The following is a 13,967-nucleotide window of genomic DNA, read 5'->3' on the forward strand; positions in this document are numbered from 1 at the left end:
TTAGAAACTGCAGTGTTTCTGAAGCTCTATGTCCCCCACTCCTGCTGAACGACTTGTTCTGAAAATATGCTGTGGGAATCCAAAGACAACTGTGTGATGGCCACCTGATTCTAGTATCATTCTCCCTTTCCTTGGGGAGGACCCTAAAGACGGAACTCCACAGTAGGGGCCCCCATCCATCCCATTAAATTCAATGAACTAGGTCAGCGTTTGGGGTTTCCCGAAGACCTGCTGGAGAGTCTCTCTGGCGAACACAAAGGCTCCCAGGGCTCACTTCAGATAACCTTGCCTGTTTCATCGGAAGTAGCACATTTCACAGTGAAAACACCAGGCAAACAGAAATCTCTCAGGTCGGAATTATTTTATTTCCCAGCAGGTGGTATCTTCCAAACAGGTATATTCTCAAAGAACCATCAGTCAAAATAAGCCTGAATTTCACATTCTCACCCCCTACACACACACACACACACACACAAAATATTACATTAAGAAATCTGAAAACCTCTCCTCCATCCATCACCTATGCAAATCCACAGAGTAATGATACAGGCTCCCGGTCTGGAAACCTAGCAACCGTATCCAAGTGCTCCTTAGTCAGCTAAGCAGGCACCAAACTCACACACACCTCAGCTCTATGGGCTGCTGCGTTGACACACACACACACACACACACACCCCTCTCGCGACTCTCTCCATAGCTGCGGAAGGACAAGACAGAGGAAAACAAACCTTGTTCCGCTGAAGAAGCACAACCCATGTCATTTAATCCATCTGACAGCGCATCTCCCCTCAGAGCCAGGCAAGAACAAAACCAGCAAAGATTGGGGAAAACAGGTTAGCCGGGTTCGCGGCTCATCAGCGTGCCACATGCTTAATACTTGCATGCTTATTTCGGACGTGGGCTTCCCAGCTCCCCCCTGGCCTTGCTTTTAAGGGAAGCCATGCTATAGAAGTCATCCTAAGTACTCTGTGGTCAAGGCACCTCAAGCCGGTTCGGCTCATCTGCCCAGCCACAGTTTACTGTGGGTGACAACAAGCAGGGATTAACTTCGCGATTCCCAGCCTCTCCCAGCCTGCACTTCCTTCCAGCTGGCAGATACAGCAACCTGATCAGAGGTCACGTTTAATATTTTACGGGGTGGGGGGGGGAGGCTTTAAAAAAAAAAAGCAGCGCAGAATCAGACAAGAGCAGCACGCACGCCGTGACAGGCTAGCACATCAATGCGCACGTTACGATGCCATGCCTGCTGGGGAGACAAGCTGCGACCACATGAACTCTGCAGACCTCTAGGTATCCATGCGCCAGATGGCTCTGACCACAGAGTTAGGGCGGCTTTCCGCGAAAGCCACATCTGCTCTGATTTCCCAGAAGTGCACTAGCAAGTGTGGAACACACGGACTCCCCCCTTCAAAAGCAGGGGCATCTGACTTCTTAACAGGAAGGATTTCCCTGATTAACCATGGGAAAAGGCAGAGGAGTATTTACCCACTTTTACTGACCCCCAACTCGGAATGTGGAGGACTTCAGGCTACCCTAATTCCGACATGTGCCCTGACACGACCCAACACAGGTGGGGAGATTACCTTCCTTTCCTTCTGGCTGAGATTCCTCCAGGACTGCATTTCGGTCCCACGCAACACTCAGGACTCTGCTTGTGAGCAGTGTGGTGACAGTTGGCAGACCCAGGAATGGGGACACACTTAGGGACAGGTTTCTCGTTTTCCCCTTTGTTCCTCCTCAGTGGTAGTAGAGCTTAAATATGAGATTGGAACACGGAAAGGCAAGGGCAATGGCTCAGCCCCAAGTGTGAGGCCCTGTGTTTGGATCCCCAAAACCCATGTACAAAGCCAGGCGCAGGGGTTCACGCTCATGATCCCAGTGACGGTGACAAGGCAGGCAGAGACGGAAGGGTCCTTGATCAGCTAGTTCAGTCAGCTGGTGAACTTTCAGGCCAGTGAGAGGCCCTGTCTCAGACAAAAAGTAGATGATTCCTAAAAAACAACACCCAAAGTGGTCCTCTGATCTCCACATGCATGAGGACAGAGGCCCTTTTACCATCAGCCATCAACACACAGAAATACACAACAAAAAGTTGTAACATTGAAGCTCAGGACCACCCACAGAGTATAACTCACCTAAGACCCCTTCAGTGCCTAAGACCAGTATGGAAACAGGGTTTTATGCTGAGAAAGGAAGGTGACAGAAGGGTTGTCCCTGGTTGAACAGCATGGGGGAGGGTCATTCACTCAGCACACTCTGTGGGGCAAGCAGAGTTCAATACTGTTGCCCTGGAGGAGGCAATGACTGGGAGACAGGTAGCCATAAAGCAAAGAACATGTCATAAAGAAGAAAAAAGAAGGTGAGCATCCAAACAGATAAGGAGGAGGAGAGAGGGTGGGGGAGGGGAGGGGAAGGAAGTGGGAGGAGGGGAGGAGGTGGAAATTTTTAATGAAGAAGAAGAAGAAGAAGAGGAGGAGGAGGAGGAAGAGGAGGAGGAGGAGAAGGAGGAGGAAAGATGGGTCCAAGCCCCTATAGTTGTGACCTTGGAAATGGCTCCTCTCCTGAACGGTCAGCTTATGGACCTTCAGTGGAAGGTGGTCTTGGATTATAGGAGCAGACTGACATCTTAAGACAAGGCATGAAGTTGAGACATACTGGATGGTGACTTGTCTCATTGCTGTGACAGACACCTGACATGCAACAACTTGAGGAAAGAAGGGTTTATTTGACTCAGCCTGAGGACACAGACCGTCACAGCAGGGAAGGCACGGCGTCAGGAGCATGAGGCAGCTGGTCACAGCGCATCCACAGTCAGGAAGCAGAGAGAGACAAATGCTCATGCTCAGATCGGGTTCTCATTTTTATCCAGTGTGGGCCCCCAGAGAAAGGGATACTGCTGCCCACATTCAAGGAGGTCTTCCCATATCCAGAATCTTACTCACAGACATGCCCAGAGGACGGAGTCCATAATTCTAAAAAAAGTTAACAATCTCAATAACCACAGAGCAGGTCAGGTTACCACAGACCAGAGACTACAACCATGTGCTGCAAACCCATGGAGGCCAAAGACCACCAGCAGCACCTAGCAGTGTGGAACAAGCCTGGAACAAACCCTTCTGCAGCCCCTAGGAAGTCCCTAGCTACCAGCACCTTGATTCTGACCTTGTGTCTCCCAGAATGGCAGAATAAACTTATTATTTTAAACCTCTCAGAAAGCGGTTATTTGTCATCTGTGGGAACTGACATGTGGTCAATCCTATGGTTTAAATGCATGAGGGTGAGTCCTGAGACACAAAGGGGGGTGCCAGTTCAAAACTGCCAGAGGATTTCAGCACAGTGATTTCAGGGGCACCTGGACCTGTGGGCTCAGCCTCCAGTGGTTGCCAGGGTGTCTGCATTCCACACAAGCTCTCGGGAAACCCAAGTACATCCCATACTGAACACACACTGTGCAACGCTGACGCAGACGGGTGGAGAACAGCGACCATTAAGGAGAGGAAGGAGTGGCTCCCAAACTCTCCTCAAAGATCAATTGTCAGCCTGGCAGAAGACATGATAGGTTTGGGGGTGATGGGACAGCAAAAAAAATCTAGAACTAATAATGACCAGGACTCAGGAGGAGGAGGCATTGTAACAGCCCAAGTGACAATACGCACTGAAGGTTCATCTTCTGAAAAGTCACATGTCTTTTCCCATTAAGCAGTCACCAATCTCCAACTCATAGGACTACTAAGGGGGTCCAACTCATAGGACTACTAAGGGGGTACAATCCTTGTCACAGAATTTCTAGAGCCTGGGGTGAGGGAGGGGACACAGAAACCATCAGTCTCTGAGGTCCCCACCTTCTAAAGAGCCTGGGTTGGGGCGCCTATGAACCCACTAATTTGCCAAGGTCTTCCTAGGAGGGGTGGTCAGGGAAGACCATATTGGAGGCAGTGAGCTCTGACCCAGGCATTTCTGACCCTCTGTGTTTCTGGTCCCTGTGGACATTTAAGGGTAGCACAGACTTTGTGTGCTGAAGGAGACAGCTTGAGTCTCCAGCGCCCTGTAGCAGGCTGTAGTCTTAGGATACACAGGCTCCTGTTGGGGTCCTGTTGGGGCTCTGGCAACAGTCAAAACTCCCCTTTCCTGAGCCCCAGCAGGGACTCTTTCCCTCCCAGCCTCTACAGAACAGTATCAATTGTACCCTACCCATGAGGTGTCCTGCTGGCTGGAATAGCACTGACTTTGACCTCATGGACACTCTGGGGATAAATTCCCAGGCCTGCCATCTCTCAAAGGGAAGCCATTTCCCTCTGAAATGGTAAAATCTTTGGAGAAGTTGAACATGAATCCAGGACCTATGAACAGGGCAACTGTTTCTGCAGGTGAACTCACTTGGCATCCGATGTCAGTAGTTCTCAACCTTCCTAATGCTGTGACCTCTTAATACAGTTCTCTAGTGATAGTGATCACCAACCATAAAATTATTTCATTGCCTCTTCATAACTGCAATTTTTCTACTGTTAGAAATTGTATTGTAGATATTTGATATATGCAGGATATCTGATATGTGACACCCCCCCCCAATAGGAGTCTCTATCCGTAGGTTGAGAACCTCTGCCCTAAGTGAAGATGTATAAATGTGAGCAGGACAAGATATCTGTATCAGGTAGGACACTAGCAACTTGCTTGCAGCTAGTAGGAGGCTGAGGCAGGCAAGCATAGAGAATAGTTTGAGAACCTAGGACTCTGCTTGGTTTGAGCTATACACATATCCCTCTTCCAACAATGCTGATGCTCAGGGCAGGGTGCAAGGTGACGCAAACCAGTTGCCTGACTGCACATCATGATCCAACCTCCCCAGTGCAAGGTAGGTCCCAGCCACATTCCATGTAAGACACACATTCAACATGGCGAAGACGTGAAAGCAAGGCATGGTGTCACTCACCCCTGACACCCAAAGCAGGTTGAGGGCACAGGCAGTGAGAGGCAGATACCATCTGCTTCTTCACAGGGCCCCAAGGAGCCCCATCCCAGAGCCCCTCAATGGGGCAACTCCACCTTCGAGGGCTCACCACTGCTGCTCCAGTGGGACTGCTCCCCGCTGCAGGTCCTGTGGAAGCCCAGTGCCGGAGGGCGCAGGCCAGCTGGCTCATCCATTGTGCAAGACTGGGCCCAGCCCATGGTAGGGCGGTGAGAGCAGGGAGGAGCCCCCGAGATGGCCCTCCTGGTTGGCACAAGGGGTACTAGAAAGGGGAGGGGGACACCAAGCAGAGGTGACGGGAGGGTGGGAGAGAGGACCCCACATTTTCCTCCCCTTAGTCACCACCCATTAGCTACATATGAATCTGTGTGCCTTCAAACGAGCACATCTAAGCCAGCTCCCCCATGTGTCTCCTGCTCCCTCATGTGTTTCCTGCCCCCCTCCCACGTCTCCTGATTGGTACCCAGACTGATTCCCTGACTTGTTTCTGTAGATTTTTAAAAAGACTGGGTTTTATAGCAGTTTGGGACCCACAGCAAACTTGAGAGAAAGGTATGGCGATACCCCCAGTCCTTTCCCGCATGCACCACCTCCCCCAGGATCAGCATCATCTGCCAGTGTTGCTAGACCCTCACTATCTGCAGAAATGTACAGTAAAAAGCAAACATTTCAAATCAATATTGGGGGAAAATCAAGAGATCTGAATCAAGTGGGAACCCTAGACCAATCCCCAGCAGAATTAAGCATCCCTGCTCCTGAGGACCTAGACAATTCAGACGTCCCTGTAGCAGGCACTATCAGGAGAGAGGAGAGTGGGACTCTTCAAGGGAGGCACACTGCACAGTTCCCAGGGTCTTCACAACCCTCCCCGCTATCAGGGAAGGGCTCCCAAGGCACGCTGGTGCTGGTGCCTCTGGGAAGTTTTGCTGAGAGCTGGCTCTGCAGCAGTGCCAGGAGGATCTCAGATGGCAACGGCTGTGGCTTCTCACCAAGCCTACTCACCGATGTCTGTTTCCTTGTGGTTCTTGATGTACTCTGCAAGTTCAAAGTTCCCCGCTATTATTGCCACCTGCAGAGTGAGAAATCACAGATTTCAATGTCAGCTGCACAAGCGTGCTTCTGTTCTCAGAAGCTGTCCTCATTTCATGTCTGTGGCTGTGACGGAAACTTAGAGAAGAAAGGGTTTATTTGGCTTACAATTTTAGGTTACAGTTGTAAGAAATGGGTCTCAAGAAAATGACCACACAATCCAAAATACTCAGCTGAGTAAAAGCTGTTCCCCCGGAAGCAAGCAACAAGAGTCCTATATTTATTCCTAATATAAAGGGATCCTGTGCCTTACCCAAGAGGCCAGAGCACAGCTTCACATTCATACTCGCCTGCCTGGCTAATAGTGCAGTTTCTAGGGAAAGAAAAAAATTGAGCACATACTTTGATTTCAAGAAATGCTAACCAAGACAGAATCTGAATTTCTGCCAAGTGGCTTCTTTACAATTTTTCAATGTAGTTTTGTCTTATTTAATTATTTGATAGACAAGAAAATACATTTTTTGTTTATATTTTCCACGCAGTCTCTTACTGAGGGGGAAACTGAGGAAGGAACTTTAAAGCGTCAATCCACAATCAGGAGCAGAAGGAGAATAAATGCAATGGACGCTTGCTTGTCTCTACTGAGCTCAATGTCCTGACTCTTAATACTATTCAGGGTCCCTGACTAGGGAATGGTGCTGCCCACAGTAGGCAAGGACTTCCATATCTATTAACAATCAAGATAAGGCCCACAAGCCAAGTTAATCAGTTAATGCCTCTCTTCCCAAGTGGTTCTAAATTGTATCAAACTGACAAAGCCAACCATCACAAAGGCCTGAGCCAAGGGGTGCATGTCCATCAGTACTCAGTGCCCTCATCAGGAAATTCTTGTCCCACTGCGGCTTTTGTGCATGGAGACTGCCTGTCCAGAGGCACGGGGACTGTCTGTCCAGAGGCACGGGGACTGCCTGTCCAGAGGCACGGGGACTGTCTGTCCAGAGGCCTGGGGACTGTCTGTCCAGAGGCCTGGGGACTGTCTGTCCAGAGGCCTGGGGACTGCCTGTCCAGAGGCACGGGGACTGTCTGTCCAGAGGCACGGGGACTGTCTGTCCAGAGGCACGGGGACTGTCTGTCCAGAGGCCTGGGGACTGTCTGTCCAGAGGCCTGGGGACTGTCTGTCCAGAGGCCTGGGGACTGTCTGTCCAGAGGCCTGGGGACTGTCTGTCTAGAGGCCTGGAGACTGCTTGTCCAGAGGCATGGGAACTGTCTGCAGTGGTGGTGGGGTTGGGGAGAGTGTTCAACAGACGCTCAGTCTGTGAACTCCGCACTAAGGATTGTGCCCTATGAACTCAGATGGCTGGGCTGCTACCCCACCTACATCATACCCAAGAGTTCTTTAGTGAGGGCTATTTCTGATTGTCAACATGACGTGGGGAACCTAGAACCCCTGTGGAGACAGGCCTCTGGGCGTGTCTGAGGAGTTTCTAGATTGGGTTAACTGAGGTGGAAGGACCCACCATGAATGTGGGTTACACCATCCCACAGGCTGGAATCCCTGACAGAACAAAAAAGAAAATGCGAGCTGAGTACTAGCATCCATCTCTGTTTCCTGACTGCGGGTACCATGCCTTCCCCATCACGATGGGCTTTATCCACAACCTGAGTCAAAACCGAGCCTTGCCTCTTACAGCGCTTTTGCCAGGCGCTCTGTGGCAGCAATGACAAAAGCAACTCATAGTCCCACCTTTCTGATTAGACACAAGTCCGCCAAACTGAAAAGTGAGGCCTCTGTGGTGGTTTGAAAGAAAATGGCTCCCCAAGGGAGTGACACTATTAGGAGGTGTGGCCTTGTTGGAGGAAGTATGTCACTGTGGGGGCAGGCTTTGAGTTCTTTTTTGTTCAGACTTCCCTCGGTGTGACAGTCACCTTTCTGTTGCCTCTGAGTCAATATGTAAGGACTCTCAGCTCCAGCACCACGTCTGTCTGCATGCTCCCGTGCTCACCACCGTGCTCCCCATCATGATAAGGGACTGAACCTCTAAAACTGTAAGTGAGTCACCTCAATTAAATGTTTCCTTTATAAGAGTTGCCATGGTCATGGTGTCTCTTCACAGCAATAGAAACCTAATTAAGACAGCCTCTAAATGCTCTTAATGCTCCCTGAGCACAAGCTATTCCACCCCGAGACGTACACACAGCCTATGTACACAGAGCCTGCCTAGGATGTGTTAATCCCTGAGCTCCACCTCTAGCACTTTCTCAAGCAGATGTGGTGGAACAAGCTATAACCCCAGGAGGTGGAGGCAGGAGGATCCGAAGTTCAAAGTCACCCTTAGTTGCATAGTGAGTCTGAGGCCAGCTTGGGCTACAGTACACCCTGTGATAGAAAGAGTTAGGGGAGTGAAGTCAGGAAGAAAGGGGAAAAGAAGAGAGAAAGAGTGAGCCTTAACTGGAAGCCACCCCAGCATAGCTCTGTGGTTCTGCGTCTGTCACCTGGTACTCAGGAGCAGCCAGGCAGGTGACACCAAGTACCCAGTGTATGCTTCTGGATCCAGAATAGACTAAGCCAGAGATCCCTTGGCCAATGCCTACACTGCTCTAGAGCCTCTGGGATGAAGCCAACATAAGTGCACCCACAGCAAACCCCTGAGATGCGGGCTCAGCGTTATACACGCCTACTCTGAAATGATGTCAGGCAGCAACATAAGGGGGCCCTGCGGATCGGGGACTCCCTAGGAAGAAGCAATCATCAAGGCTGTAGCACTGGCTTCTTTACAGATTTCTACTTATACCCACCCCATAATCACATGATCAACTCCATAGAAAGGCTTGTTCTATACACACCCTAAAGATGCCTGCTGATTTAAGATGAACACCACAAGCTGAAAACCTGGTGGGTCAGAAGGGAATTTGATATGTTTGATCTGCTGGCATTAGGGCTCAGCCATGCAGCACGGTGCAGTGCCAAGGTTCACCCCTGGGATCCTGTGGCTGCATGGGAGTTGAGCTCAAGCTGCCGCCCAGCTGTTAAGTCCATGTCACACCCCCAGAAAGAGATCAAATCCCCACATCTGAAGGACGCTTGGTGCTGAATGCCTGTGACATTCACACCACTTCAAAGCTGTAAAATTACAAGCTGAGTCAAGCCCCCTCCTCTCTCTCTCTCTCTTCCCCCTCCTCCAAACTCTCTGTACAAATGAATCTCTCTCCAGTTTAGAGACTCACTAGCATGCATAGATGTATATGTCTCGGTGTAAGAAATAGGTCTGGGATCATATGCTGGATAGTTTTCTGTCAACTTGACACAAGCTAAAGTCATCAGAGAGGAGGGAACCTCAATTGAGAAAATACCTCCATAAGACTTGGCTGTAGAGCATTTTTGAAACTAGTGATTGACATGGGACAGACAGCCCAGTACATTGTTGAGTAGTGCCACCCCTGAGCTAGCTGTCCTGGGTTCTAGAAAGGAGCAGACTGAGCAAGTCATGGGAGCAGGCCAGTAAACAGCACCGCTCCATGACCTCTGCATCAGCACCTGCCTCCAGGTTCCTACCTTGCTTGAGTTGCTGTCCTGACTTCCTTTGATGAAAACAGATAAACCCTTTCTGCCCCAAGTTGCTTTGGCCATAGTGTTTAATCACAGCAACAGTAACCTCAAGACAGGTCTAAGAAAATGACCACACAGTAATAAGTATTCCAGCAAGGCGGAAAGTTTTACTTCTGCAGAAGGCTATTCTTCAGCAGGGCCCTCTGGGGTTTTATTTCTAGTGAATATGAATCTTCTGCTCCACCTCTCATTCTACAGGACCGGCTAACTTAACGCAGAGCAGCTGAAGAGCAGAGCGCAGTCTGGAGCAGAGAGTGCGACCTTGGGCATGTATCTTGGTTCCAAGAAGTGCTGACCCCGGAGGAATTTGAGTTTCTTTCAAGTGGTTTCTTTAGATTATTTTAAGCGGAGTTTTGTTTTGTCTGACATTTTGATAGAACATGCTTTTACCCCAGCACTCAGGAAGGAGGCAGTGACAGGTGGACCTCTGTGAGTTTGAAGCTAGCCAGGACTATGTAGTGAGACCCTGACTCAAAACGACTGTACATTTCATTGACATTTCCCGTGTGTGTGTGTGTGTGTGTGTGTGTGTGGTGTGTATGTGTGCACATATATGCATGTGAGCACGTGTGTTTTTCTGTTGGTTCTGTCCATCAAGAATCCCAAATGAACACAGATTTAGGACTGGGAATGGGGTATGGATGGTTTTGAAACTTACAGACTGCAAAGGCTGTAATATAATAAATATAAATATATGTATATAAATATATGTATATATAAAATATAAATTTTACAAGGATTCATTTTCTCTTATGTGATGCCAATCCCTGGCATCCATCCCAGCCCCCTCTGGCCTGGGAGTTGCATTGGTCTGGACTCCAAATCCCAGCATGCCAGGTCCTGACCCCTCCCATGGGACCACTCCCACAGGGCATTTAAGTGGGTGCCCAGAGGAGGAACATGTGGTCCCGGGTTTTGTATGTGCTCCCCAGTTTTCTCTCTCCCCTGCCATGCCCTTGGCCACCTGAGAGTACTGCATTTATTAAAACATGTGCATTTTTAATTCGGTTTAATTTGGTCTGATTGGATTTCTGTGTGCTGGCAAAGAGGATTTTTCTTAACACTTATCTGTAGAACCTAGACAATATATTAAACACATATTCAATATGTATGCTATATTATACATACTTAAAACGTGTATATATGTATGTTTAGATATAGATTTAGCATGAAAGTAGGAGTGTTTGGGAAGAGGAGGGAAAGTGGCTCAGGGAACGAGGTTGGGAAAGTGAAGAAGACAAAAGCTATAACATGTATATGTGTGGATACACCGCAGCGAAGCCCATTACTTTGTACAATGAATCCACACTAATGGAGATGCCAATAGAGGCGTGCTCTCAGCTGGAAAGGAGGGAGCAACACTAGGGGAACTTGGGAAGGCCACCCCCGCTCTAAAGTAGCACACAGCTTGCTTGAAATGTATTCTAGCTCTCTGTGGAAGGTGGACCTGGCAGGAGATGGAACTGAGTATCAAGATGAGGAAGTTTCTGGGCATGGTGGTGAAGGAGCAACTGCCCTTCCCACTGCTCACAGTGTCAAGCAAAGGACAGCATGGGACCACCAGACAGGAAAAAACAAAACAAACAAATAAACAAACAAAAAAACCCCACACAGGATGGAAGGTGTGGCAGCTTCGCAGCCTGTCATGGTGGGCAGAATGAGGAGTTCGTTCATCCTGCAGTAGGGAACAGCCAGCACTTGTCAGGAATGTCACTGCTTTTAGTCCGTTAGCACTCATGGGATTACAGGGACAGAAGACATGAACTTGCTGCTACCTCAGCTACCAAGGCTGGGGCCTCTACTCGGTTCTGGGTGAAGTAATTATGTCTGCTATGCAAATGAAGTTGATGTAAATATTTATGAATCACTTGCCAGTTTCTCTCTGGGGAACCTCCAGGAAGCAGTGGCCACCCAACCCCCTCCATCACTACCTTCTCATGCTTCCCAAAGATGTCTTAAGAGGGAGAAAAGCAAGGCAGAGCTCCATAGCCCACTGAGGCTGTAGGGCTAGATGTGAGAGAGGGCAGGAGAATGTCTTCTTTGGTCTCCGCCATGTTTGCCAGTAAGAATAACTCAATAGCAGCACAATGTCATCGACGCTTGTCCCACACACCGCTGAGCTGCTCAGCAGAAGAGGGAACAGAGAGTGGGAGCAGGTGACCTGTCCATCACAGAGCTGGTTGTGCCCGTGCTGGCTAGTTTTTATCAACTTAGCACAAGCTAGAGTCACCTGAGAAAAGGAACCTCAACTAAGAACACGCCTCCGTCAGACCGACCTATGGGCAAGCTGTGGTGTAGTTTCTTGACTAATGATTGATGTGGGAGGGCCCGGGCCATGGTGGACGATGCCACCCCTGGGTAGGTGGTCCTGGATTATATAAGAGAGCCGGCTGAGGAAGCCATGGAGAGCAAGCCAGTAAGCAGCCTTCCTCTATGGCCTCTGCTTCAGTTCCTGCTTCCAGGTTCCTGCCTTGAGTTCCTGTCCTGACACTCCTGACCATGGCCACACTTTTAACAAGGCAGACTGCTAGAGTACCAGGCTGGTGCTCACTCCCACTACCAGCCCTCTCTATCTTGTCTTTTCCTGGCATGAGGTCCCTCTGCTGTCCACAGTAGGTGGGGACCCTTTGAGGATACTCCAGGCACCCCCAAAGAGACAGTCAGTGAGACTCCTTCATGGAGAGCCAGGGTATATCAGACCCAGCCCAAAGGGGCTCTACCCTCTGTATGCAGGGGCTCTGGGAACTCTGAGGACTCAGGACACTCAGTGAGCAGGGACACCCCCTCCTCCAACAGGACCCCCTGTTGAGGCAGGAAAAGGTGCTTATCTGGCTCCTGTTCACGAAGCCACCTGGCCAGCAGAGCATCCAGGAAATGAATCACCCGAGAAGGCGCAGCTCCCACGTCACTGGATCCCCTAGCTATGGGGAGGAAGGGATGTGTCATCTGTTTTCATACCTCAGAAACTGACAACCGTCTTCTCTGTGGCGCCTCAAACGCTTACACTTAACATTAATTTCGTCTCACGCTCTTTGAGGCACAGCTTCAGAATCCGTAACCTGCCAATCACACCCTACGAGGAGTCGGGCTCACAGGAAGAGACTGCACTCAGCCTCGTGGGTGAGGCTGAGACCACGCCTGGGGAGGACGACACTGCTGTCACAGGCAGCATGTACACACGCCAGCCTGTTCCATAGAGCTCAGGGAAACACCACAGGCAGGTCCTCGGCAAGCCCTCCATACACCCCCAGAGCAGCACTTCAGTACTTTACCCACGGAGACAGAATGCCTCCAGAAGCAACACCTCAAAGTCCCAGCTCTCTCCCTCCTGGCTCATGATTGCTTCAATTTTCTCATTGTTATGGCTTCAAGGAATCCCTTCACCTTCTGGGACCTGTGCCTACCCCCACGGGATTTGTGGGGAGATAAGAGGTCCTGCTCGTCTTGATGTCCCTGGTACAGTGTACCCTACCAGCCCTAGAACCAAAGACTCAAGAATGAGGCAGTGGGAGGAATCAGGGCACCACGGACAGTGCCTGAGGACTGTGTGGGTCCTCGGCAGGAAGCCCTGTTGAGTGCACAGAAGCCGGATGTGCTGTGGGCCAGGGGTGGAGACAATGCAGCAGCTGGAGCTATCCTCTCAGAACCCCACAGATGTGTTAGCTGCCGCCCCAGCCCTCAACAGGGCACCTGTCTGTTTCCCTGCTAGGGTCACTGCAAACTTGCTTTGTGCCAGATGAGTGTGTATGCTGGCACTGCCCCTGAGGAGTGTGCTTATGAAGGCCACACTCTGTCCTTCGACTTCAGCCTCCAAGAGCTACAAGCATCTAACGCGTGCAGTTCACATGCCAGTAAGTCTCTCAGGTAATACCCCTTCTGCCCCACATACCCGGTAGGAGAATACAGAGTTCCACCAAATACCAACTAACAATCCTGGCCATGGCTTGGGAGAGATAACAAAGCATTTTCTCTGAGTATCTTTTGCATCAACAAAGATGTAAATAAGAGAGACTGTTACCCATGGCCTTTGTCGCCTTATTCCCTGGGTCCACCGCTGGAGGGCAATTAGCACCCTGAGGTTACTGCCTGGCTACTGTGTACCAAGGGGCATTCACCCTTGTGAATTGTGGATCTGATTTTGCCCAAACGAGGCCACAATGGCTCCCTTCTCACTGCCCTCTCAACAGCCTCCTCCCAGACCCACAGCCAGAGCACATAGGAAAGTCACTGCGTACTCCATCTTGCTCCAGCTCAGGAGGATGTGTCGCAGCTAGCAGGTGACTTTGACATCCTGCCTTCCCTCTCATCATTGAGGAAAAGCTCCTATAGAGAGGAAGAGGGAAGCTCAAGGCAGCCATATCTCAT

The 13,967-nt window shown here is 50.1% G+C and overlaps 1 protein-coding gene across 7 annotated transcripts in view; it reads right to left on the bottom strand.

The window, feature by feature from the left end:
* Shank2 (SH3 and multiple ankyrin repeat domains 2) overlaps positions 1-13,967 on the bottom strand; it is a 439,464-nt gene that overhangs the window by 291,458 nt on the left and 134,039 nt on the right. For 4 of the 7 annotated variants that reach the window (XM_087908252.1, XM_087908251.1, XM_087908250.1 and 1 more), the window contains exon 11: positions 5,969-6,035. In XM_087908252.1, coding sequence (XP_087764378.1) covers positions 5,969-6,035 — 67 coding nt within the window. Of the gene's footprint in view, positions 1-5,057; positions 5,229-5,968; positions 6,036-13,967 lie in introns of all 7 variants that reach the window. The other 3 variants (XM_087908249.1, XM_087908248.1, XM_087908247.1) reach the window with 1 other exon arrangement.

This window comes from Myodes glareolus, chromosome 7, assembly GCF_982192425.1.
Source record: "Myodes glareolus chromosome 7, mMyoGla1.1, whole genome shotgun sequence".
Classification (NCBI taxonomy): Eukaryota; Metazoa; Chordata; class Mammalia; order Rodentia; family Cricetidae; genus Myodes; species Myodes glareolus.